At 51.5% G+C, this 25646-nt stretch overlaps 1 protein-coding gene across 1 annotated transcript in view; it reads left to right on the top strand.

Moving 5' to 3' along the window:
* pdhx (pyruvate dehydrogenase complex component X) overlaps window positions 1-25646 on the top strand; it is a 52118-nt gene that overhangs the window by 3345 nt on the left and 23127 nt on the right. The window contains exons 3-5 of the mRNA XM_061222233.1: window positions 5398-5498; window positions 17400-17608; window positions 18919-19017. Coding sequence (XP_061078217.1) covers window positions 5398-5498; window positions 17400-17608; window positions 18919-19017 — 409 coding nt within the window. The remainder of the gene's footprint in view (window positions 1-5397; window positions 5499-17399; window positions 17609-18918; window positions 19018-25646) is intronic.

Genomic DNA, 25646 nt, shown 5'->3' with positions numbered 1-25646 from the left:
TGAGCACTGAAGCAGTGAGTTCGCTGCATATTAAACCCTTCATCCCTGGGCACCACTGAGTAAAATGGCGTCCCTCCCCCTTGCCATCCTAGCAGCAGCAGCTGGTGTTGCTGCAGTTTGGACTCGTCACCACGGAAAACTACTAATACGACATGTCGATGAAAATCCTCCTGCAATGCAGTATGAGTAGTATGCTCCTATGCGGTTTCGAACGCAGCCTGTATCTTTCCCTTCAGTGGAACTGGGGTGTGTGGGTAAGGCAAATGGAAACTTGAGTAGTGGCAGTCTGAACCCAAACGATGGTGCTTTTGTACATTCGAGGAAGAAAGAATATCCTTCTTTACCCAAACATACTGTTTACTGTAAAATATAAGCCCTGTAAGACAAGTAAACATCCTGCATGTGTGAGGTTATATTATTGTCATTATCTATTTAAATCAACATAATTACTTAAAATGATGATGATGATGATGATGATGATGATGATGAACACGGTTCATTCACAGTTCATAATGAGTCATACTCTCCTGCGTTTGACTGATTGGCGTGTCTCGCCGCGTTAAGATTAAAAAAAGCCGTCGCCCGGCGATTGTCCGCGCGGAAACGATCGCGAAGCCCGCCGTCGTCGGCGGAGGTCATCAATTATTGACCTCCGTAAGATGATGACACGGTTTCTATCTTTAGCTCACATCAGCCCCGGATAATGAACTCACCTACGGGCCTGAAGGAGATAATCATCCCCACAAAAGCCCCATTAATACGGCCCGTCTTACAGGAGGGCTGGGCTGTGATTCATTAGGCCTGGAATGGGCCCGCTTCATTCTCCCAAGTCCTGGTCATTTCTTTTTAATAAGATGGCGTTGGGCTCCTTTTACTGCGTTCTCTGTCTGACTCGAGCCTCGTCTTGTTCCCCCCCCCTGAGCGGGGTTTGGCGGTTATAGCCAGTCTTCCCTTCCCTGTAGAGCTCCGTGGTCTCGGCCTTACCGCCAGTGAGTCCAATGCTTGAGCTCAGGCCTCCGTGGGCTCGCCCAGGGATTAGGAGAGGAGAGCTGGGGCCCCATCGAACGCCGCTGAATTACTATCGGCGGGGGGGAGGGGGGTGGTGGCGGTGGGTTCGCTCGTACGCGCGGGATCGTGTCGATGCGCTTCTTCTCGTGTGAACCCATGGATTCGCCGAGTCTGAATTACGGCTCTCCCCGAGAGGTCTGACACTTGGCGGCCGGCCACTGGAACCGTGAGGGGAAGTGGGGTTTAAACGCTCAGGCGCCGATTTACCAGTGCGCCTCGGAGCGCGTTCGCTTGGCCTGCTTTCGTGTGTGTGTGTGTGTGTGAGTGTGTGTGTGTGTGTGTGTGTGTGTGTGAGTGTGAGTGTGAGTGTGAGTGTGAGTGTGAGTGTGTGTGTGTGTGTGTGAGAGTGTGTGTGTGAGAGTGTGAGTGTGAGTGTGAGTGTGAGTGTGAGTGTGAGTGTGAGTGTGTGAGTGTGAGTGTGAGTGTGAGTGTGTGAGTGTGAGTGTGTGTGAGAGAGTGTGTGTGTGAGAGTGTGTGTGTGTGTTTGTGCGTGCACATGTGGTCCTCATATCTGTGTGTGCTCATGCAGATGTATGTGTGTATGCACATGAGCTTGTGTGTTTATTCATGCGCGTGTGTGTGTGTGTGTGCGTGTGTGTGTGTGTATATGCTGTGTGTGCATGTGCATCCTCCTATTTGGGTGTGTGCCTACTGTATGTGCATGATCTTTGTGTGTAATATATATATATATATATATTTGTGTGTGTTCCCATCAGCTTACGTGTCTGTGTGTATTCATGCACATGAGCTTGTGTGAATTCATGCACATGTATGTGTGAGTGCATGCGTGTGTGTTCTTGCACATTAGATTTCTAGATTAAATTGTGTGTTGGCGAGAGAATGAGAGCTTGTGCGCTTATGAGAATGCAGTAACATGAGAGACGGAAATGGCATGAAATAGGTTGCAGGTTGAATAGACTCTTTAAACTTTAATACTCCACGTAAGGGGCTGACCTCGGGGGGTCATCCGCTGTAAAAGCACACACAGGTCACTTTCAGCAGCCTGGAGGTCAGTCCTCAGGGTCGAGCGGATATAGGAGACCATCCTGTGTTCTCCTGTGAGAGCAGGTTTGGGTTTCAGGGCTGACGGCTTCCCAGAGCGAGCAGGGACTCGTGGTGGAGTGACACAGCACGCTGTGCGCCTCTTCCTCCTCCTCCTCCTCCTCCTCCTCGGTGTCCTGATGAAGTGTGATGCAGTGCTGTGTTTTTATGAAGGCTTAAGTACCAGGTGCTGAGGGGTCCTTCCTTTCATCTGATTTACCGTTGTCCCACTCTGTGTCAGATCTTTGTGCGCAAGTGGATTTGATTTTTGACCTTGTCCCCCCCCCCCCCCCCCCCCCATACCTTCCCAAAGCCTCCAGTGGCCCCCACCCTAGGGAAATATGTGCAAAAGCCAATACGCATTAAAATTTCATTCCCTGGTATCACCCGTCAAATAATCCCGTTCTTCATCTTCGTGGGGCCGTCACGTTCTGGTCAAAGACTCCCCCCGCTTGGCGAATCGATTGGAGTGTGGGGCCGGTTGCCATGGGTGCGTCGTGACTACTTCGCCGTAGTTGATGCTTTTCCTCCAGCTCTGCGGTGAGTCATGTGGCCACATCATCTTTCATTAAGGACGATATCCCCCCTACCCCCCCCACCCCACCCCAAGTTCCTGCGGGCGAAATTAATTTCACATTGTTTACCATGTGTCGGGACAACCGAAAGCCTTGCAAAACGACAAACCGGTGAATTAATAAATGCAGAAATAACTACGAGAATTAAACAACATGAATAAGTGTGGTTAAGCGGGAAATGAATAACGTTACCTTCCGCAATCGTGTTTTATGTTTCAGACTGTTTATTGCACCACAGGCGACGCGTTTGATGCACCGTTCGTGCTGTAAATTAAATCAAAATGTCATGCGTAAAAAAGGTGCCTAATCACTGTCAATTGAGCCGCTTTTATTTACCATTCAGTTTTAATTCGCTCTTGCCAGCCAAGCAAGCAAAGCTATTGAGGTTCTGATCTCCCCAGATTCATGTTCTCTGCTTAAATACTTTACCATACAAACATTTTTATCTTGTACATTTTATTTTCCAGTTTTTATTGTCCTTTCTCTTTTATTTGCTGTGCGTTTGTTTTTGTTTTTCTTGGTCTTCATTTCATATTGTAGTCATATATTCTTGTCATTGGTCCAGATCGGTTATTTATTGCCTCATTTACTTCTGAAGGCATTTATATGCCATGGTATATGCATTTACTCTGGACGCAGCAATGTTCCCCCAAAAATGTTCAGTGCAGTTCTCACATTTTCGGTTCATTTTGTCTTTGTCATGAATTTATGTTTGATGTCATACAACACTGACCGCAAGAAACAGACCATCACAAAGCACTCGCTCTGCTTTCAATTGAATAAAAAAGTCCAGTGGAGCTCATCTGCGCCAGTTACGGCGAGTGCTATAGCTGAAGCACCAGTCAGTCAGTCAGTTTGCAATGTGTGCAAAGAGAAAAGAAAAAAAAGACACCGTTAGAGGATCTTCCAACATTGTTTAAGTCGGCTCTTTGGAGGATTATGGATTCTTGACGGAACCGAACCAAAACCGTGACACCAGAACCATGAAAGCAAACCGAGCTTTCTGAACCGTTGCTCCTGTCGTGTTATTCATATTCTCTTTATTTCTAATACATTTGGGCACATCTGGCACTCCATATTCATAAACGTGGTGCAATTATTTAAATTAATTTGCGCTCACCCCGAAAGCGGCTTTCAGTCCGGTGTAGGTGCAGTTCTCTAGTGATCCACCAGGGGGCGATGCAGATTGCAGCATGGACCACTGACAGAACAACTAGAGATTTTTCACACACTGAGACGATCCTTGTTTCACCCTCTTCCTTTGTCTCTTGGAAGACGTCCTCGCTAGAAGAAGTATCTGTTAATTATTCAGCTAAAACAGTCTGCACTGTCGAGCTGTCACTCGTTTCCAACTCACTTCAGCTTCCGTAGCAGTTTGAAGTCGGTTCCTCATCCTGAACGATCGTTGAAAGAAAGAAACACTGACTGAGTCAGAGCGATGGGGGGGGGGGGGGGGGTTTAGCATATTCCATTCTGAATCTTATGTTTTGTACAGTCAGTACTTGGGGAGGGGTGTGATTGTGTGAAAGAATCTTAATTACAGTACTTTCTGTTTTTTAATAAGATGGAAATGTATTCTGTAGTGGAACAGACTGTACTGGCTTAGAAACCCGGCATTGCGCCTCATCCAGGCTGTGTCTACTGTCCTCTTTAACCCCTTAAGCATTAACCGTTTTCATGACACAAAATGAAAATTACATACCCAAAAAACGAATTTGTAAAACATTGTTACTATTCTTGAACCCTTTTGACAACCGGTGTACCATTTGGGGTTTGTTTTGTAACAATTTGGGGTTTGTTTGGCAAGAATCAGATTCACGTCTAGTATTACGAAAACAAAGTTACAGAAGCTCAAACAGTGAAAGTGTAAGATTTTTTTTTTTCTCAGTGAAAAGATTCAGCGAGATTGTAGGAAGTATGCAACAGTGAAATTGACAACTGATAATTCCTCCAGAGACATTCTCAGTAAACATTGGCCATGCTATCGACGTTTCTCAGAGTTAGCATGTTTTTAGAATTGCATTATTATGTGGCTTATAATAAGTGGGTTCGCTGGACCCTGGCAGGACACTGGCATTACCTTATTTCATTACATTATTGGCATTTGGCAGACGCTCTTATCCAGAGCGACGAACAGTTGATTAGACTAAGCAGGAGACAATCCTCCCCTGGAGCAGTGCAGGGTTAAGGGCCTTATTCAAGGGCCCAACGGCTGTGTGGAACTTATTGTGGCTACACCAGGATTAGAACCACCGACCTTGCGTGTCCCAGTCCTTTACCTTAACCACTACGCTACAGGGCGCCCCATTCTATTCCGTATATGGATTTCCCCACCCCCCTCGTTCTGCCACCCACATGTTACAAGACAAGGAACTGTTGTCGCTAAAGCGGTGGCATCTTGAAATATGCTATGCAGATAACCTGGCAGAACTTACGGTTCTTTCAGGGACCCTACTGGGTCCCCCTCCATAACCTGAAAGAGGTGGTTTTTATCAATGTGGGGTGGGGTGGGGGGGGGGGTTTCTGTGTGGCAGAGAAACCAACCTCTGGGCCCCACTGTATGTGGGAATATAAATACTAAAGGAACATCTTAAGCCAAGCGATGGCTGAAAATATACAAGGGTACAAGGCTTGCATTGATGAGCACAACATGCAGTGCCGTCATGGTCTATCTGTGAAAGGCTGCAGTAAGTCTGTGTGGCACCCCCTGCAGGTGAAACGGTGGCTGCGGGCGACGCGCTGTGTGAAATCGAGACCGACAAGGCCGTCGTCACCATGGATTCCAACGAGGACGGCGTCCTGGCCAAGATTTTGGTGAGTGGACCATCGCTGATGTGGTCGTGGTGTTTCTTCCCGTGGTTCAGATTCATAACCCCCCCCCCCTGCCCCCCAAACATCTCAACTGAATTCAGCTGGTCAAACTCATAACCCCCCCCCAAACATCTCAACTGAATTCAGCTGGTCAAACTCATAACCCCCCCCCCCCCAAACATCTCAAATGAATTTTGCATTAGCCATTCAGACGTACCTTTCCTCTGCACTTGGAAGCACCAGTCAGAACGAATGACCTGTTCCAGAAGCACCAATCACATCGAAATTGGGTCTGAACGTCAAGAATAGTAATTTGAATAGGTTGATGGGTGAAGCACCCGTGAGCTTGGGGTGCTGAAACGATCTTGGGGGGCAGAGGGTCGGGGGGCGATCTGGACAGAGTGATGGAGGAGAGACTGATGTTTTCGTGGTCTGTCCTCGCACCATCCGGCCCAAGCAGCTCGACCTCGTCTTCCTCACACTTTTATTACGCGTCGGGCCGGGGGGGGGGGGGGGGGCGGCTGCTCCCTCGTCCTGTCCGCCCGCCCTGCTTAATTATCCCCGCTCGTTAAGGCTCCGGCGCTTTAGGCCAGCGCTGACGAGCTTGTTTACCTCGCCTTCCTTTCTTTTATGTTTTTTAAGCCTGACTGCGCGGCTATTTATTATTTACTACTGCGCTGAGAACAGATCATGCACTTTAACTCCCTAATGGAGCGGGAACACGGTGGGGGAAACTGGCTTCTCAGACTGTAAAGATGAAAGAGAGGGTGTGAGTGTGTGTGTGTGTGAGGGTGTGTATGCGTGTGTGTGTGTTTTGTGAATATGTGCATGCGTGCATGCCTGTGTGTGTTTTGTGAATATGTGTATGCGTGTGTTTGTGTGTGTGTGTGTTTGTGTTTGTGTGTGTGTGTCTATGTGTCTGTCAGAGAGAGAGAGAGACTGAGAGGAGATTTGTTGTGCTAAAAGATTTCAACACACCCTCCAGAGCAGAATTGCTTGTAAAGACATGATGTGTGGAGAGACTCACAGGGCTGACAGTCTCCCCACCGTGGGTGCCCTCATAGGCTTCAGAGACGGTTATAGAAAAGTGTCAGTCTTTTTCAGCACTTGCATAATACCGTGAGATTACGAGAGACATAACTGCTGCAATTACCCAAACCTGCTGTTACCGTGGCACCGAGACGGAGACCCTTTCAGTCAGGAGATAACAAAGGGAAAGGCCCAGCTGTCTTCCCAACCAAATTGAGAATGAAAATGTAAAAAAACATGAAATAAAATGGCAACACCTTTAAATGAGGCAATGAAGCTGAGCTGCCGGAAGTGTCGAGAAGAACCCAACGGAACCCAACGGAACCCAATGGACTGTTCACCGGCAGAACACCGAGCGACAACGAAAAGTTCAGGCGACCGCCATTTTCTCATGATGCAATATTTCCTGTGCGAGGGACCGTTTGTGTTCACAGCAGCTGAGACGCGGAGCTCCTCCCCTTCCGCATCCCCCCACTGCTCCTGTCCCGCACCTGGTGGCCCAACACAACTCAGCCATGTGCCCCCCCCCCCAACCCCGATAAATTACTCACACAACCCAGAATCCGCCCCACCCCCCCCACTGACCTGGTACACGGTAGTCGGTAATTGCTGTATGTGTGTAGCGCAAATATGGGAACCCTCCTCCTGTAGTGCGTGTGTGTGGGGGGGGGGGGTCACAGTTGAGGCATTACTGTGGATTTCAGACTTGACATGGCCCTGTACGTACAGCAAAAACAAACATATGCCCAGCCTGGTTAGCACACAGTCACATGATCTCCCTGTGCTTCGGGGGGGGGGGGGGGTTGTATGGTAAGCCCTGCCCCCCAATTCCACACACACACACACACACACACTCGCGCGCTCTCTCTCTCTGCATCAGCCTCTGCGCTGTGGCCAAGAGACAGAGGCGGTTTCCATGGAAACGGGCGAGGGTGGGGCTGGGGGTCGGGGGGCGACTTCAAAGCAGCAGCTGGGGAAAGGAAGGTGGACTGCACGCGGCCCAACCCCCAACCCCCAACCCACAACCCCCAACCCCCCCCCTCTTCTCCTTGTGCCTGAGACCTGAGGCCTTTCTGCGCTGTGTTAGGGAAGGCAAGGAGTCGATCTCATCATACTAGGCAGTGCTGAGGCACCGGCAGCCGCACGGCCGTCAGACTCCCGGTGGTGCTGTTCGCCGCCTGTGCTATTGGCAAGCTGTGCCATTGGTGGGCTGTGCTCTTGTTTTTTAAATTTTTTTAATTATTAACATTTATTAATACAGGGTAAATTGACTGAGCACGCATGTACTTTTGGCGGGCTGTGCTATTGGTGGGCTGTGCTATGGGTGAGCTGTGCTATTGGTGAGCTGTGCTATGGGTGGGCTGTGCTATGGGTGGGCTGTGCTATTGGTGGGCTGTGCTATGGGTGGGCTGTGCTATTGGTGGGCTGTGCTATTGGTGGGCTGTGCTATGGGTGGGCTGTGCTATTGGTGGGCTGTGCTATGGGTGAGCTGTGCTATCGGCAGGGTGTGCTGTTGGCTGGTCTGATAGAGTGTGATAGTGTTCACACTCCTGTAATAACCCTGGACAGAAAGAACAGCTGTGACCGCATGCTACACAGGTGCCCCCCCCCCAGAAACCCCCAGGTGCTGGGACCGGGCCTGAGGTCCTGGGGCTGTTTTTAATTTGTGAGAGCAATCAGAACCCCGAGATTACCCCCCTCCCTACCCCCTGTGCTGTTAATCTGAAAAGCCGACCTCGCCGCGATCAATCACGCACACGCAAACATCGGCCCGCACCGCCGCAGTCCTGGGCTGGGGGAGGGAGAGGAGGAAACGGAGCGAGGGATGGAAGGAGAGGTGGAGTGAGAGAAGGAATGGAAATGGAATGGAGAGATAAGAGCAGGAGTATATATTTTTGCATAAAAATCCATAGTTACCCAAACATTAATTTAGAAAAGTTTTAGTTTTTTGAGAATTTAGTCAATTCCTTTTTTAACAAATTGGTTAAATTGGTATTCACAAATGAGGGCTTAATAACCCTGCAAAAATGTAGGGTAGGGAAGGTAGTTAATTAGCAGGTTTCCATTATTTAAACATCACAGCACCCTTGGAATATCTGAATATCCAGCTGCAGATGTCCATCTTCACTGTGCGAGTATTAAGTGCATGGCTTAATAAATACTAAATGCTTTCCCTGCAGTTGATATGTGAATATTTATGCAAACGCCCCCACATACACACACATTCAGCTAATGTGAAATGAATTTCAAACTTCAATTTAATGCCCCACACTGTATCCAGGAGCTACCATAGGGCTCATGGTTTAAGAATTAGGGTGGGGTAGAATCCCCTGTGGGTGGTTTGTGTGTGTGTGTGTGTGGGGGGGGGGAGGCATGTACTGGCTCCCCACCGTACCGACACTGACACCCCCTGCTGGTGGATAATTGGGGCAGGAATAACACGTGGAGTGGGGATTGTTGGGGGCCTTACCTCACAGCTGAGGCACTCTTAATGTAGCCTATAAAAAGCCTACAGTGTGTGCAGCATGTTCTCAGCCGGCTGGAGACGGACCAAAGTAACCCAGAGAGTCTAACCCCCCTCCCCCCCCCCCAACCCAAAGTAGTCTGAACCACTAGTCGCAACGGCAGGAAAAATATGCGATCACAACACGTATGTCAGCTGACATATATGCCCCCCCCCGCACCGTATGTTCGTGTTCCTGGGGGGGGTCGAGGCTTGACACGGGCGCATATTTCTTGAGACGCCAAAAGGCCCCTGCCGGCTTAACCGCTTCTCTGTTTGTGTTCAGAGGGCCCCCCTGTCTCAGTGCTGTCAGCAGCCTGGGTTTTATTCACTCCGTCATGGTTGTGTCTCACTGGGGAACCACCCGCGTGATTCAGAGAGAGCAGTAACCCTAACCGTAACCCTAACCCTAACCACACCACAACCAGCTCGAGCTTCCGCACCGGGAGGGGATCTCCAGATTCGACGCCTTTGATGTTGCGCCGACACACGGACGTCCTGTACCTGACGGTTTTTGCGAGGTCGCACACGCCCGTCAGAGGGTGTCGCAAGAGCTCCTATTGGCCGACCGAAACGGAGACTAAAGGTTGCCATGGTGAAGGATTCCAGGTTTTAATACCCGTGTCTATGAATAAAGACGTTTTTGTTTATGTAGCTACTTCGCAAAAAAATCGGGGGATTTGGGCAGAAGCCGGTTGCTATAGTAACAAAGCACGGCCGTCCCTGAACTCTTAAATGCGGGAACGTGGTCGGATGAAGTTCTGTCAGCCGGAGCTTAAATTCGCCGTAGGAGAGGACTCCCGTACAGGATGAGCAGCGTGGCCACTGCGAGGGGCTCTGCGTCTGTCGGAGCGGTTTGGAGCGCTGTGGACGCGTGGCGGCAGGTTGCGGTCCGCTTGTGACCCGACGCACGGGCCCGTGATGCCGTTCTTCCGTCTCGTTAGCCCGCTAGAAAGGCCCGCCCCCCACCCCCCGCCCCCCCCCCCTCCCCCCCGCTCTGACGCGTCGTTCCCCATCTGCATCCGATCATGATTTTAATATGCGCCTTTAATCCCCACCCCTGGGGCCCGTGCTTTCGCGGTTCCGGTGATCCTGATCCGGTTACGCAGTCCGATGGAGGCTTCCTAACGGGAAGGCGGACCGTCGACCCGGGACCCGGCTGACCTGCTGCAGATGGGACCCCCCCACGCACACGCACACAAACCTAGATATGCACTTCTTTCGATGCGGGGGATCCCAAAGATTCCTGGTCCTTTCGCTCTCTATTAATGAGTGAATATTCTGTGGTGCGGAGCTCATATTGAAATGTGCATTTATTTTTTTTAAACTATCACTTGCGCCTAGAGTCAGTCAGTGCAGTGCCAGTCAAGCAAACAAGCTGCAGATTAATCTTCTAATCTATTTCCTGTTGTCGGGGGCCCCAGTGCTGATGAGAGGGGCAGGTTGGGGTGAGTCAGGGGTGAATTAGCACACTGATTCACTAAAAGCTAAAATTGAGTCTACCGCAAAACCGACCGGTGGCTGTGTTATTTACCAACTTAATTTATTATTAGGAGTACACACGGATGCGTGTGTGTTTGTGTTTCGTGTCTGTGTGTTAATATTTTTTGGAAGGTGAGCGAGGGCTGCTCTCAGTCCTCGCCTCCACACTTTTAACTGGGGAAAACAGGGAGTCAAAGCCACACTTACGACTGGTTAATAGGTTCTCAGTCTGCCTGGATACAACACTGTGTGTCTGTACGTGTGTGCACACACTCACACATGTAGAGAAAATGTGTGTGTGCCTCACACCCACGCGTGTAGAGAGACAATGTGTGTGTGTGTATATGTGTGTGTGTGTGTGTGTGTGTGTGTGCACGCACTTATGCGCAGTCATGTGTGTGTCAGTGGATAGATGCAGTGTATTTTTAGCTCCCCGGGTGTGTCCCCTTAGACCAGGGGTCAGCTCAATCCCTCTGACGTAATGTGGAGGGCCATGGCACTGAACGTAGGCCTGTGTGTCTTATTTCCCAACAGGGGGGTGGGGGAGGGGTGCTTCATTAAATTCCCCCTGTGGAGCTTTCCCAGTTTTTTGGGGGTTTTTTTTCTCTTTACCCCCCCCCCCCCCCAATGTGAAGTGATGAATTTATCAACCTCCCGCCCCCACCATCACCCAATTACCAGCTGCAAGGGTTTTGTTTTCGTTTTGGTTTTTTATGAGGGGCGAACAAGTGCACCGTCAGCGAGTGTATCAGTCGGGGGGGAGAGGGGTGGGGGGGGAGGAGCAGCACACCAACCCAAGACACAAGATTACCCAGGGGACTGCCTGGGGAGATGCAGTGCCACTCGCTGGTCAGCAGGTGGCAGCATCGAGCTCGGGAGAAACGGCCGCGACCGAGAATCCTTGGAGAGGAGAGGGGGGGGGAAGAAACGTAATGCTCTGTCGGATGACAGCATGATACAGTACCTGTAGCGGCACGGATTCCCGGGAAAGCGCAATTAAACCGGCCCCCTCCCCCACCTTTAACTGCTGTTTATCGGGTGGCTAATTGCAGGTTTGGAGGCTCTTCGCTGTCTTTCGCAGACCGCACCAGTTTGGATGCGTGTCACGGTAGGATGGAGCCCGGCTGCTGTGTACAGTGGACACACACACACACACACACACACACACACACACACACACACACACACACAGTGTGAGGAGATGGGGTTCGTATTGGGGGGTCCAGGCTGGAGAGGGTGGAGAGGCCTAATTCTGTGTAGAGGGTCTAGCTTGGTCGAAGCTCTGCCCGTTATTCTGCAGTGCTGTTTGCTTGGGATTTTTTGTGCAGCTGATCTCTTCTGCCCTTCAAACTGCAACACTTTCCATTTCACCGTGTTGCACCCCACGATGAGCTGGGATCAAGGGCCACTCTGTGCGCGTGCGACCGAGCGAGAGAGAATCATGGTTCAGTTTAAAGAAATGATTGGAGGGGGTGGGAGAGAGAGAGAGAGCAAGTTCCATGGTAACAGGGTTCTGCTGCTATTATCAGAAATCTGGCGTTCTGAACCAGGTCTACACCGTATGCTGCAGGGGGGGTCCCTAGTCAGGTTTCCAACGTACAAAAATATCAAATAACCGGCAGGTCCTTTTCATCCTCCCGTTTTCATCCCTCGTTCGGCGCAGAGGTGTGGGAGAGGTGCGTTTCCGATGCGCGCCATCTGTGCGGCGTCTGTCGTCGTGGCGACGGGCGCCTCGCTCCCCGATCGGATCGGCGCATTCCGACGGAGAGGAACAGGAACGGTCCCCCCGCGTGCCGGCTGGCGTAACCGATTAATTAGCCGAGCCGACCGTCGCCGGTGAATTAATCCGTCGGCCCGGAAACGGCGACTGACGAGGTTTTTTTTTTTTTTACGGCGAGGCCCGCGCCCCGCACGTTTACGAAACACGTGTCGCGGGAAACATCCCGCCATTCCTCCGGCTTATGGAGCGAGATGGACGCGCGCTATTTGCGCTCGCGCGTGTGCCATATTGGTTTTTATTTCCATGGTAACGGGGCTGCTTTTGTCACGCACACCTGCGGTCGACGTTTAACGGTGCACGGTGTGCTCTCGGCTCTCTGATTTCCGAGCTGCTTTTTCCAGGAATGAGGCGTCTCGCTCGACCCTGGCGGTTGTTATGTTTCGCGTGTTTAACGTGTGCCGTGTTGAGTGCGGGGACTGGTGGGGACGATCCCTAACTAAGCACACGATCCGTGTGGAGCTAACAGCATTCCCACAGTGGAAAATTCCCAGGAGAGGGAGCGGAGATTCCACCGCCTGCCGCAGCTCGGCTCCAAATCACCATACACATCCATCTCTCTTTGTTACTCGCCTTTCTGCCTCTCTCTCCCTCCTCTCTCTCTCTCTCTCTCTCCCTCCTGATTTCCCCTTTCTGCCCCTCCCTCCCTCCTTCCTCTCCTCTCTCCCCTTTTCTTCTCCTCCCATTTATCATGTCCTACAGGTGAGTAAAGAATAGCGCTCGTTGAAGAGACCGAGCAAGGAGGTAGTGAGAGTATCGGTATTCTTTCCCGCTGCCTACCCCCCCTCCTCCCCCCCCCCCCCCATCCTCGTGACTGAAGACGGGTGTCCATGTAAACGAGACACAGAATCCAAACTCTTACTTTCCTGTCAACATGATGGAGTAAGCTGTCTTCAGTAGGTTGACCTCGTGTTTGAGTCATAAAATGGTGGCGGAGATGATCTTTCTCTTCTACTGCCTGTTTTTTTTTTTTTTTTGCATTTCCTTTTTTTGAGAAGCGTACGTAATTTCATGAGCATTTGCCTCCCACAGTTGGTCCTAAACCAGGTTTATGGCACTGGTCTTCTCGTTGTAAGTCGCCCAGGATAAGAGGCAGTCATGTAATGTAATGTAATGTAATGTCATGTAATTTAATGATCAAAGGTGCATATGAGATAAGAGTGGTCACACTGATCTGGGTCAGGGCGGACGGATTACTGGCCAGTGCCCGCAGGATTTCTGGGACGACTTCACACATTGTCCTCTTGGCAGCGTGTGGATTGTGTGTCTGCGTGTCTGTGTGTGTGTGTCTCTGTATGTCTCTGTGTCTGTGTGTGTGTGTGTGTGTGTGTGTGTGTGTGTGTGAGAGAATGTGGCCCATCAGAGCCTTTCAGATGAATGACCGCTCAATACTCTTAATTCCTTTCCGCAAAGTGAGAAACGGCCGTGTTGTTCCTCCCTCGTTGTTCATGTGGAAGGGATCGGTATTGACGGTGGAAAGTGCTCATTGTCTTTGGAGGTGCGCGGTGCTCTTAAAGGGGAAGTGCGGAGGTAGGCGCTGTTGCTCGCTCCGAGGCGGGGGGAGAAGCGTTTAGCTGCGTTTCCTTCCGCAGCAGGAGAGGAAGGGTAATGAAGCGACCGCTCTCAGAGGAGCAGGACCTCCAACGATCCGCTCGTGCGCTTATTACTGAGCCACAGCCACATCGCATTCTCAGCATTTCAATACGATCGCTCTCCGACTGTCTCCTTCCATCTCTCTCCAACTGTCTCCTTCCATCTCTCTCTGACTGTCTCCTTCCATCTCTCTGTCTCCCCCCATCGCTCTCCGACTGTCTCCTTCCATCTCTCTCCGACTGTCTCCTTCCATCTCTCTCTGACTGTCTCCTTCCATCTCTCTGTCTCCCCCCATCGCTCTCCGACTGTCTCCTTCCATCTCTCTCCGACTGTCTCCTTCCATCTCTCTGTCTCCCCCCATCGCTCTCCGACTGTCTCCCCCCATCGCTCTCCGACTGTCTCCCCCCATCGCTCTCCGACTGTCTCCCCCCATCGCTCTCCGACTGTCTCCCCCATCGCTCTCCGACTGTCTCCTTCCATCTCTCTCCGACTGTCTCCCCCATCTCTCTCCGACTGTCTCCCCCCATCTCTCTCCGACTGTCTCCCCCATCTCTCTCCGACTGTCTCCTTCCATCTCTCTCCGACTGTCTCCTTCCATCTCTCTCCGACTGTCTCCCCCATCTCTCTCCGACTGTCTCCCCCATCTCCCTCCGACTGTCTCCCCCATCTCTCTCCGACTGTCTCCCCCATCTTCCTCCGACTGTCTCCCCCATCTCTCTCCGACTGTCTCCCCCATCTCTCTCCGACTGTCTCCTTCCATCTCCCTCCGACTGTCTCCCCCCATCTCCCTCCGACTGTCTCCCCCATCTCCCTCCGACTGTCTCCCCCATCTCTCTCCGACTGTCTCCCCCATCTCTCTCCGACTGTCTCCCCCATCTCTCTCCGACTGTCTCCCCCATCTCTCTCCGACTGTCTCCCCCATCTCTCTCCGACTGTCTCCCCATCTCTCTCCGACTGTCTCCTTCCATCTCCCTCCGACTGTCTCCTTCCATCTCTCTCCGACTGTCTCCCCCATCTCTCTCCGACTGTCTCCTTCCATCTCCCTCCGACTGTCTCCCCCCATCTCCCTCCGACTGTCTCCCCCATCTCCCTCCGACTGTCTCCCCCCATCTCCCTCCGACTGTCTCCCCCATCTCTCTCCGACTGTCTCCCCCATCTCTCTCCGACTGTCTCCCCCATCTCTCTCCGACTGTCTCCCCCATCTCCCTCCGACTGTCTCCCCCATCTCTCTCCGATTGTCTCCCCCATCTCTCTCCGATTGTCTCCCCCCATCTCTCTCCGATTGTCTCCCCCATCTCTCTCCGACTGTCTCCCCCATCTCCCTCCGACTGTCTCCCCCATCTCTCTCCGACTGTCTCCCCCATCTCTCTCCGACTGTCTCCCCCATCTCTCTCCGACTGTCTCCCCCCATCTCTCTCCGATTGTCTCCCCCATCTCTCTCCGATTGTCTCCCCCCATCTCCCTCCGATTGTCTCCCCCCATCTCCCTCCGACTGTCTCCTTCCATCTCTCTCCGACTGTCTCCCCCCATCTCCCTCCGACTGTCTCCCCCATCTCCCTCCGACTGTCTCCCCCATCTCTCTCCGATTGTCTCCCCCCATCTCTCTCCGATTGTCTCCCCCCATCTCTCTGTCTGTCTCCCCATCTGTCTGTCTCCCCCATCTGACTCTCTCCCCTCTCCCCATCTCTCTCCGACTGTCTCCCCCATCTCTCTCCGACTTTCTCTCCCCATCTCTCATTCTCTTCTCTCCCATCTCTTTCTTTCTCTCCTGTCTCTTTCCAACCCCCTCTCTTCTCCTTAATCGATCAGCCTGAGTTAGAGAAAAGGCCACCTAATTAAACTTGATTTACTGAGATTGACAGAAGCACATCATTCGTTTTCACTCCGTCACATTGTGGTGTCGGTCTAGTGGTTTAGTGCCCCAGCCCCCTCTCTCCCCCTCTCTATCACACACTTACTTCCTCATCTCCTTAAAAACGAATCTTTTGTGGAAAGGGGGAGTGGTGTATTTATAGATTCTCTCTTGCTACAGTCATTTTTCACATTTTGACTGCTCATTACATTTTCTGGAGTAATTTCACAGACTTTATATGTGAAAGTATATGTGAACATATATAGTAATTTCACATAAGTGGAATAATAATGATAATCATCATCATTTTAATTATTAAAATAAAAAAAGTATTTACATTTTGCCGTACCGTACAGGCCTGTCTTGGTCCTGAAAAATCCACTCATCAGTGCACTTGCCAACTGATCTCAGGTGACTGATCTCCCTCAGGTGACTGATCTCCGTCAGGTGACTGATCTCCGTCAGGTGACTGGTCTCCCTCAGGTGACTGGTCTCCCTCAGGTGACTGGTCTCCCTCAGGTGACTGATCTCTCTCAGGTGACTGGTCTCCCTCAGGTGACTGGTCTCCCTCAGGTGACTGATCTCTCTCAGGTGACTGATATCCCTCAGGTGATTGATCTCCCTCAGGTGACTGATCTCCCTCAGGTGACTCATATCCCTCAGGTGACTGATCTCTCTCAGGTGACTGATCTCTCTCAGGTGACTGATCTCTCTCAGGTGACTGATCTCCCTCAGGTGATTGATCTCTCTCAGGTATCTGATCTCGCTCAGGTGACTGATATCCCTCAGGTGATTGATCTCTCTCAGGTATCTGATCTCGCTCAGTGACTCACCAGCTTGGGTGAGTACTGCCCCTTGTTTGTACTGGCAAGAGCAGGATTCTACAAAACATATGTTGGGTTTTAAAAGTGTTACACTTTAATATTCTTCATTTCATCTTTCACTCAAGTGTCCTCACTCCTTCCTTGAGAAAAGTTATCCACGTACCACCTCCTCTCATTGGAGTTTGATGGATTTTGATGCCTGTCATCAGCAGTCATGCATTAGCCTAAGTAAATGTCTTTGTACACAAGTGACTTCCAATGGCAGCAGGGCCTCTCAGTCTGACCTCAATGAGCTTCTTGGCTTAAGCTTGGAGTCCTTTCAGTCCATTGAGTGAAATCAACAGCAGAAGTGCTTTCTTAATCTGTTTTGCAAGGTGAAGAGCAACTCTCATTGTTCCCTGAGGATTTAAGCCCTGAAACAAACTTACAGGACCAAGCGGGAGGAGTGCCCCTCTCTTTCATCTTTAATCGACACCTGGAACATTCCGGAATAACTTGAAGTGTACATCGCGTGACATGACGCCAGCTTTAAATAAACAGCAAAAAAAAAAAAACACCACATCATTATCTTCATGTGTGAAATATGCATGTAATCATCGCCGGGGGCAACGAGTGGCTGCTAGTCGTCTAGGAGTTGAAAGCAGAGGGGAGGGCGGGGGGGGGTGAGGTGGGGGAGGAATAATAAGCACACTGTGCTTTTCCTAACTGTTGCATAATGTTATGCTGTGCATACTCATTTGAGCATGTTCCCCACGGTGTGGGGGGGGGGGGGGGGGAGGAGGTCGGTTTGGAGCAAATAAAACTGCTGCCCCTCTGTTTTTGAAAACCCGTCTCTCGGTTTCAGATGGAGGAGGGGAGTCGCGGGGTTCCCCTGGGCACGCTCATCGCCCTGATGGTGGACGAGGGGGAGGACTGGAAACAGGTGCAGGTGCCAGCTGCCGAGGTGGCTCCGCCCACCCCCGCCGCTCCTGGCCCCGCCCCCACCCCACAGGCTGCGGCTCCGCCCCCGGCCCCGGCCCCGCCCGTCCCCAGCACGGCGACCTCCGGAGAAGAGTGAGTGACCGTCCCTGTCCCGTCCCCTTGGGGGGGGGGGGGCCCTCACCTGGGACCCCCATCTCTCAGAGCGCAGAGCAGCATCCAGGCGTGCAAAACAAAAGAGCAGCCCTGAGTGGGGTTGATACTGTAAACTCAGCCCTGACAGGGGAGAAGGGCCTGAACAACACTGCTTCAAACGCCACGCATTTGATTTGCAAACACTGCTTCGCTGAGGCAGAGTGTATGCACTGTTCTTTTTGTTTTTTTGAAACAGGGGTCAAAAGGTTTGTCCTCTTCTTTTTTTTTTTTTTTTTTTTTTTTTTCTTTTTTTTTTTTTTCTGGTTTGTTACCTTTCTTGTGAAATATTAATGAGACTCAAACAAGCACACCTTGTTTCTAAGGCATTCTTTTGTTGAGGTAAGCCCTCCAATCCTGGCTGTGACATAGAAAAAAAAAAAAAAAAAGCTGTCCGGTGTTTAATAAGGAAGTTGGAATCCTTGTATTTCAATTGCCCGCAATGCGGATTCCACTTCCAGTTCAGGAAATTGCAATCAAATTAATTCCCGGGGAAGTCACACCTATTACAAATTTCTGGAGCATTTCAGTTTCCGCCTTGGAATTTCAGTTAATAACACGAACTGACAGGTTTGGTGAATTGAGCGGGTGAGTTGAGCGGGTGAATTGAGCTGACGGAATTCATTCCCACCCCTGCCAGTGCGCCCGTCGTCGGGCGCAGTCTGGAACGTGTGCGGGCGCCCGTGACGCGCTGGTTTCTTTACACATTAAGCCGGCAGTTGACATGTTCTGCGTTCCGGGTCAGCGCAGGCAGGTGTACCAGGTTACGGGCAGGTATAGAATGTGCTTACTGCTGGAACACACGGTGAACCTTGACGGAGGTCAGTGCTGAAGACCTCTGGCGTGCTCGTGTCTGAGGGGAGGGGGGAAGGGGGGGGGGGGGGGGGTGGGGAAGGGGTGATGGCAGAGGGAGCTGGGGTGGGCAGGATTGGGCACACACACCAGCTGACCCGGTGGAAGATTGCCGTGTGAATGATGAAGGCGTCTTCAGGGATGACGACGTTGTATGTGGAGAGGGGGGGGGGCTCCTCTGGGATAGCCTCAACCAATTCCAGTGAAGGTGTTCATTGGCTGATGGTTTGTTTGTGGCGTGGGAGTTCATTGGCTGATGGTTTGTGTGTGGCGTGCATGTTCATTGGCTGACTGCTTGTGTGGGCCGTGCATGTTCATTGGCTGTGGGTCTGTGTGCGGGGATGTTGTTCATTGGCTTTTGGCTGACGGTCTGTGTGTGGCGTGTCTCTCTCCAATCACAGGCTGAGACTGAGCCCAGCTGCACGCTACATCCTGGACACACTCGGCCTGGACCCCCACCTGGCCACGCCCACTGGCCCCCGAGGCCTCGTCACAAAGGAGTGAGTGAGGGGGACACTGTCTGCGGGGGTCGAGGGGAAGTGAACCTGACATAACATGACATAACGTGACATAACGTGACATAACGTGACATAACGTGACATAACGTGACATGACATGACATGACATGATGACAACAGGCCATTCAGCCCAGCAGTGCTCACCCTTTCCTGCCACTAAACTGTACCTAATGCTTAGTTTACCTGAAAGTAGGGACCCTCCATAGCATGTAAGTTGGAGGGAGGGAGGGGGGGGGGGTTTATAGACCTGGTTCCTGGTTCAGAATAGAGAATCATATTGATGGTAGTAAGAGCAGAAAGGGTATTGGCGATAACAATGCTATTAATAGATAGATAGATAGATACTTTATTCATCCCGAGGGAAATTTTAGAGGAATTATAAGGAGGAATAATAAGGAGCTTTGTAGAGACCGAGACTGAATTATTTGAGGTGGGGGACATCCGGTCTGAAGACGTCTCGGAGACCACGGAGGTCACGCAGGAGTAGCGAGCGCAGGAAGGGGGGGTGGTGAATCCGTGCCACGGGACTGGGGGGGGGGGGTCCAAAGCACGTTAAACCCGCCTTCGCGAGCGCGCTTACACCTCGGAGAAGGCGAGAACCGCGCCGCCCGTCACCTGTAATGGCTGCCGTCACCTGTAATGGCTGCCCGCCGTCGCGCGGTCGCCTGGGACCCGGCAGCCGGTGACGAATCCCTCCGCTGGGGCCGCGGTCGGCACGGCAACATCACACCAAGGAGACTGCTGGGGAATCTCATTAGGGGTCTCTGTCTCCACGGCAACCCAGTCTCCAGGATCCGCCGTGCCCATAGAAACGGACTCTGTGTGTGTGTGTGTGTGTGCGTGCGTGTCTGCGTGCAACGGGAAGAGGAGGAAGTGAGTGAGGCCGATTCCTCTTTTTATGATTCCGCTTTAAAGTTAAAGGTTGCGAAATATCCCACCCGCACCAAAAGTGTTGAGAGCTCTCTCGCGTCAGTAAAGTTCAGTGGAAACGCCGTACACAGGAAAAAACATAAACAAAAAAGAAAACACGGCCCTTCTGAAGTGCCTTCTTTCCTCGTTCAGTGAATCGAAAAGAAATCCATCATTGGTGAGACGTTGATGACTCAGCGCGTGTCATGCTCGGAGCTCTCGGTGTGGTTTCTGTCGTTGCGTTGGAGAGGAGACCGCCGGTCCGCTCCTCTTCCTCTTTGTGGTGTCGGTGCCCTTCGGCGGATGGCTGCCGGTGACTGACCCTCCCTGGGCCCTTTGCCTGTGGTCACCCTACACTGGAGCAGTTTGCAGAGGCACGGGTATGCCACTAGTCCCGATGGGCTCTCTCGGCCCACAGACAATTGCACATACACAATGTGCTTACTGTACACAATAAAATGCTTGTCATTTCAGACTAACAGAGTTCATATGGATCCACGTGGGAGCGAATGTGCAACATGTTGAGTAATATAAGTGAACTTCTTGGTGTGTGTGTGTGTGTGTGTGTGTGTGTCTGCGTGTGTATATGTGCGCTAGTATTTCACTTCCCTAAAACCCCTACCCTACCCGCCCCTAAAAGTTGATAAGAAACCTCTAAAAGTGTCCTCTTGTCGTTTCTCTCTCTACCTCCATCCCTCCTTCACGCTCCTCCTTGTTGTTCCTCTCGACTCCGACACGGGCAGTCTCCGCCCCCCTTGCCTCGTGTTGCCGGTGAAGGAGCTAAAAGCGATCTGTACAGAATGTACATTACGGGAGAGTGACCTCATCGCTCGTTATATAAGCGGGGGAAGGAGAGGGAGAGGGGCTACAGGTGAGCGAGCGTTGTGCAGGGGGCCACTAGAGGCAGGGACACACCCATCACTGGCTTTTCTCTTTTCCCTTCTCCCCCCCCCGGCTGAAATCCATACCCCATTATGTTATCACCCACCTGTTTTATTCCCTCGCCGATAGGTAACGAGGTGCTGTGGATCATTGGCGGTTTATTATGTTTGCTTTTGGAGCAAACAATAATGCTAATGGCACACCACAGACTTTCACCCTCATGGGGTCCGTCTCAGGAACCTGACGGACACAAACGAAGGAACGCCGGCACACCGCGTTGCTCGGGGACGGACTTTCCGACTTCCCGACCCACGATGCACTGGGGTGCGTCGACGTCGTGCGTTGTAAAAAGGTAGTGAAGACGATAGCGGGGCAATAAACCAATCGGGCCGCGATACGGCGGTGTCCGGGGGCAGACTGCATGTCTCCCTGCCTGTCTAACTGTGTCGGCTGGTTCAGAAGAGCCAGACAGCCAAGACGTGGGGGCGCCTTGTTCCCCCCCGAAACTGGAAGTGGTGGTGGTGGGGGTGGGGTGGGGGTCGGTTGTGATCACAGCACATTGTGTTTGTCCTTGACAAACAGGATTGTGAAATGACACTCCAGCCCTCAGGTCTGCTTATTCTACACCACCGCCCGGGGCATGGGCCTTCACATGTTCACCACTCGTTTTACACGCGTGTGTGTGTGTGTGTCTGCGTCTGCATGCGTGCGTCTGTCTGTCTGTGTGTGTGTCTGCATGCGTGCGTCTGTCTGTCTGTCTGTGTGTGTGTGTGTGTGTGTCTCTGCGTCTGCATGAGTGCGTGCGTCTGTCTCTGTGTGTGTGTGTGTGTCTGCATGCGTGCGTCTGTCTGTCTGTCTGTCTGTCTGTGTGTGTGTGTGTGTGTGTGTCTCTGCGTCTGCATGAGTGCGTGCGTCTGTCTGTGTGTGTGTGTGTGTGGGCGTATGTGGTTGTGCCTGCCAGTACTTGTGTACTTTTGTGTGCGATTGTGCGTGTGTGTACTTTGTGAGATCACATGAAGCATATATTTTGTGTGTGATTGTGTGTGTGTGTGTGTGTGCGTGTATTTTTGTGTGTAATTGTGCATTTGTTTGTGTGTGCATGTGTGTGCGTGTGTGTAAGGGGGGGGCAGGGGTGAATGGGAAGTCAACACAGAGTTTGCTTGCACGTGTGTTCTTGACACAACAAAGCCAATGGCAAAACGGCATTTGCCTTTCTCCTTTTTTTTTTTATATAGTCAAATGCTTTGTGTCTGCATTTTCTCTCCTACAGTGCATACTGAGAAGGATACTAATGGAATGCCTTTATGCCGTTAAAGATGGCCGCCGGTTAATACACAGGGTGGTTTAATAATTCATCACATAGGCTGCTTTATGAAGTACACATAATGACCCCAGTGTTCAAGACTACGTGGTTGGACGTTGATACTTTTAAACTGTATGAATTTGTCCGGAGGGAGAGACATATTGCCCTTCTTTGTGTCGGTTATTTGCAGCTCTGTTTGCGCACATTGTTGTTGGATGCTTGCGTTTGATGTTTGTCGGTGGTGCCGTTCTATAGCGTTAGTTCTGCCTTATTTCTGGGGCCAGTCGTTGTATTTGTTTGTCTTCGTGTGTTAACGTGATTTCTAGCGTGAGTATTGGTCCCGTGCTTGTGACAAATTCTTATTCCATGCTGATCTGTTGTAGTAATATATTGGTTCTTTTCATATATCTAATTCTTTAAATAATCTTTTGAGATTTTTTTAATCAGTGTAGCAGTTCTATCAATTCGCAAGTCCAGTAAATGTATATGCGTGCGTGCGTGCGTGTGCGTGTGCGTGTGCGCGTACATGTATGTGTATACATGTGTGTGCACGCACGCAATACGTCGGTGGCGTCTGCAGGTGCATTACCTACACGCAAACGAGAGCACAACGCCAAGCTGTTCGTGAGTACACCCTGTGCCCACACGTTACTGACTGCGGTGGATTCCGTCTGTAAATACCTCCAGCCCCCGATCACTCCCCAGCCCACCACACCACTCTGAGGCCAAAACAGTGGGTGTCCAGTGAGCTTTGTGGAGTGTTTTCTGAGCTTTTCTCCTCTCTTTAAAACATTAAAAACAAGTTGTAGACTTGGGGGGGGGGGGGGGGTAGCAGGGTGGGGAGGGCGGAGGGGCAGGATTAGGACAGCAGGTTTGATTTATTTGGGGGGGGGGGGGGGAGGTAGTTTTTTCTTTCTTTTTTTTTTTTAGTTTCAAGTACAATCGGGAAGCTGAGTGAGCTCACATGTCGAGTCTTGCAGCTGCCTCCTCCTTTGTCAGGTGTGAATAGCGGGTGGGTAGAATTTGATTCGATCTCGCCCCAAGATGAAAAGAGAAAAAAAGGGGGAAAAAAACAAAAAAAAAACGAGAGTTTGCTTGGGTACAGATTTGCCCTGGGGCTGCTGTACGTTTCCAGTCCCGGAGTACGTCTGTCAGTTAGACAGACCCTAAAACACCCCCTCAACAAACAGGCCGCCATAACGACCAGCTAACAAACACGGTTCGGCGACAAACGGTAGCCATTTGAGTCCGTCTGCTCTGGTGTAATGCAGGCATGCAGAAAGGGTTTCAGTGCCTGTTTGGGTGTAATGCAGTGATACAGTAAGAATTTGAGTGTCTGTTTTGGTGTAATACGGGGATGCAGTGAGCGTTTTGAGTCTGCCGGTTTTGGTGTAATGCAAGGTTTTGGGGCTGAAGCAGACCCCTTTACCCCCGTATCCAGGCAATCTCTGCACCGGGTCTGTGAGACGAGGTGGGGGGGCAGAGGCAGGGAGGGGGATTATTTCGGTTTAGTATTCCGGTCACCTCCTCCCAGGCACCCAGAGTCTCCTCTGGTGTGGCTGTCAATGGGAAGTGTTGGAGAAATCAGAGAGCAGGGAGAGTGGCGTTCAGATGAGAGGAGAGAGAAGTGTACAGAAAAGAGCCGAGAGAGAGAGTACAGTGGAATAGGAGATATCTGCAATGCAAAAAAAAGGAATCTGTTGAAAGTTTTTTTTTTTTTTTTTTGTAATGAGAAAATATCTCGGTTTCAGTTCCCATTTGCCAAAGGGAAATTTTCTTACCTTATCAGTCTAGACCAGGAGTCAAACGGTCTTATCTCATTGGAAATCTTTGTCTTATTTATGAGAAAAGTAACACCAAAGATGTATTTTCTCTAAATATAATACAAAAATACTTGTTATACAGACAGTGTGTAGTATCTGAGAGCGTACTGGAAAAGGACACGCGTGTGCACTCGGAACACAGAACAGTGTGCCGTCTGTCGTTTCTCTCATTCACAGCTGGGGAACCAAGAAATCCACTTCCTCTCCCCCCCCCCCCCCCCTATTTCCTCATTTATGCGTTTAGTCACTAATTACGTAAAGGTAATTTGATGAGGCAAGGGTACATTGTCTTATAGTCTGCCCTAAAAACTACAGTCTTCCTAAAGACTCTCGACCCGTGTTTCCCCCCCCCCTGACTGTCTCACGTATCGCACGACGACTCGCCGTTTGCCGAAGCACAAAGCGGTGTCAGTTGAGATCTCTTTCTCTCCCCCCCCCCCCCCTCCCCCCCGGCCCCTGTTCTCCCTCGTATCTTTTCTTTTATTCAGACAGTCCACCCACACTAAGGTGGGCTAGGCTAGCCTGGAGCTGCCCACCGTCTACATGTACCGGCCTGCTGCTAATCCGGACAATCTGCCTGGCCCGGCCCGGCACTCTTCTCCCTGTAATTATTAAACGGCTCCTGATTAGTCCTGTGGGGCCCGCGTGCGAGGAGGTGGAGGGGGGGGGGCTGGGGTTTGGTTTGGGGTGGGGGGGGGGGTGGTGGGGGGGGGGTTGGTTCCAGTCGAAGCCGGACGAGAATGCCCGTGAACACTGACGAGGAGGAACAATGGAGAGGGGAAAGAGAACAGGTTTGAGGAAGAGGGATGGAAGGGAGGTCTTTGTGTCTGACAGGCCTGGGTGGAGAGCGCCGTTGGACAGACAAAGAGCTGCTGTTTACTGCACACAGGGGGCCCCTGGGAGGGGCGGGGGGGGGTGAGCACACCTGAGTCCTATCCCTATCCACCACTCTCCGTGGCAGGCGGGCCATGCTAAACTGGGACGGCGTGCTTTTCCCAAAGCGAAGGTGGGGGGGGGGGGGTGGGAGGGAGAGTGAAGGAACACACCCGATGAACAGTGGGGGGTTTTTTTTTTTATTCCAAAGCACAAAAGCACCCAGAACTCTGTGCTCGTTAACCCGTGGAAGAGTAGGTGGTTTCTGGAATGTTTTGTCCAGTGTTCCAGAACACTTGAGTGTAAGAACATTCTAGTCACTTGTTTGTTTGATCTCGGACCTTAACACCGCCCGCTCTAGCAAACGGAAAGGGGCCCACAGCTGGGACAGGGGGCTATGTCCTGACCCAAAAAAGTCCCGGTCGAAAACACCCTCCTTTCCTTCTGTTACCAAGGAACAGGTGAAGGCAAGATGGCGGAAAGTTTACTCAGCAAATCAGCTAAGTCTCTTCAGATGACAAGAGATGGGAAGGTAGCACATGGCCAGAGGTCTGCAGCAGGACAGTGTCTGTCCAGTCCAGTGTCTGTCCAGTCCAGTGCCTGTCCAGTCCAGTGCATGAGTCCACCAAGGTCCACCAAGGTCCACCAAGGTCCCCCTCCCTCCATGGGGGGTCTAAGTGGACCTTCTAAATTGGTGGTCATGGGCTGCGCTCAATCACTCCCCCCCCCGCGTTCGCGTGTCGTGCGTACTGCTGACGGAGGGATGATCCCTAACGGAGCGCACGGTCCCCTGCGTAGGTAGCGGCATTCCCGCAGTGGAA

This window comes from Conger conger, chromosome 15 (assembly GCF_963514075.1).
Source record: "Conger conger chromosome 15, fConCon1.1, whole genome shotgun sequence".
NCBI classification, from domain to species: Eukaryota; Metazoa; Chordata; class Actinopteri; order Anguilliformes; family Congridae; genus Conger; species Conger conger.
Note: the sequence above shows the minus strand (reverse complement) of the source record. Positions and strands in the feature narration are given on the sequence as shown.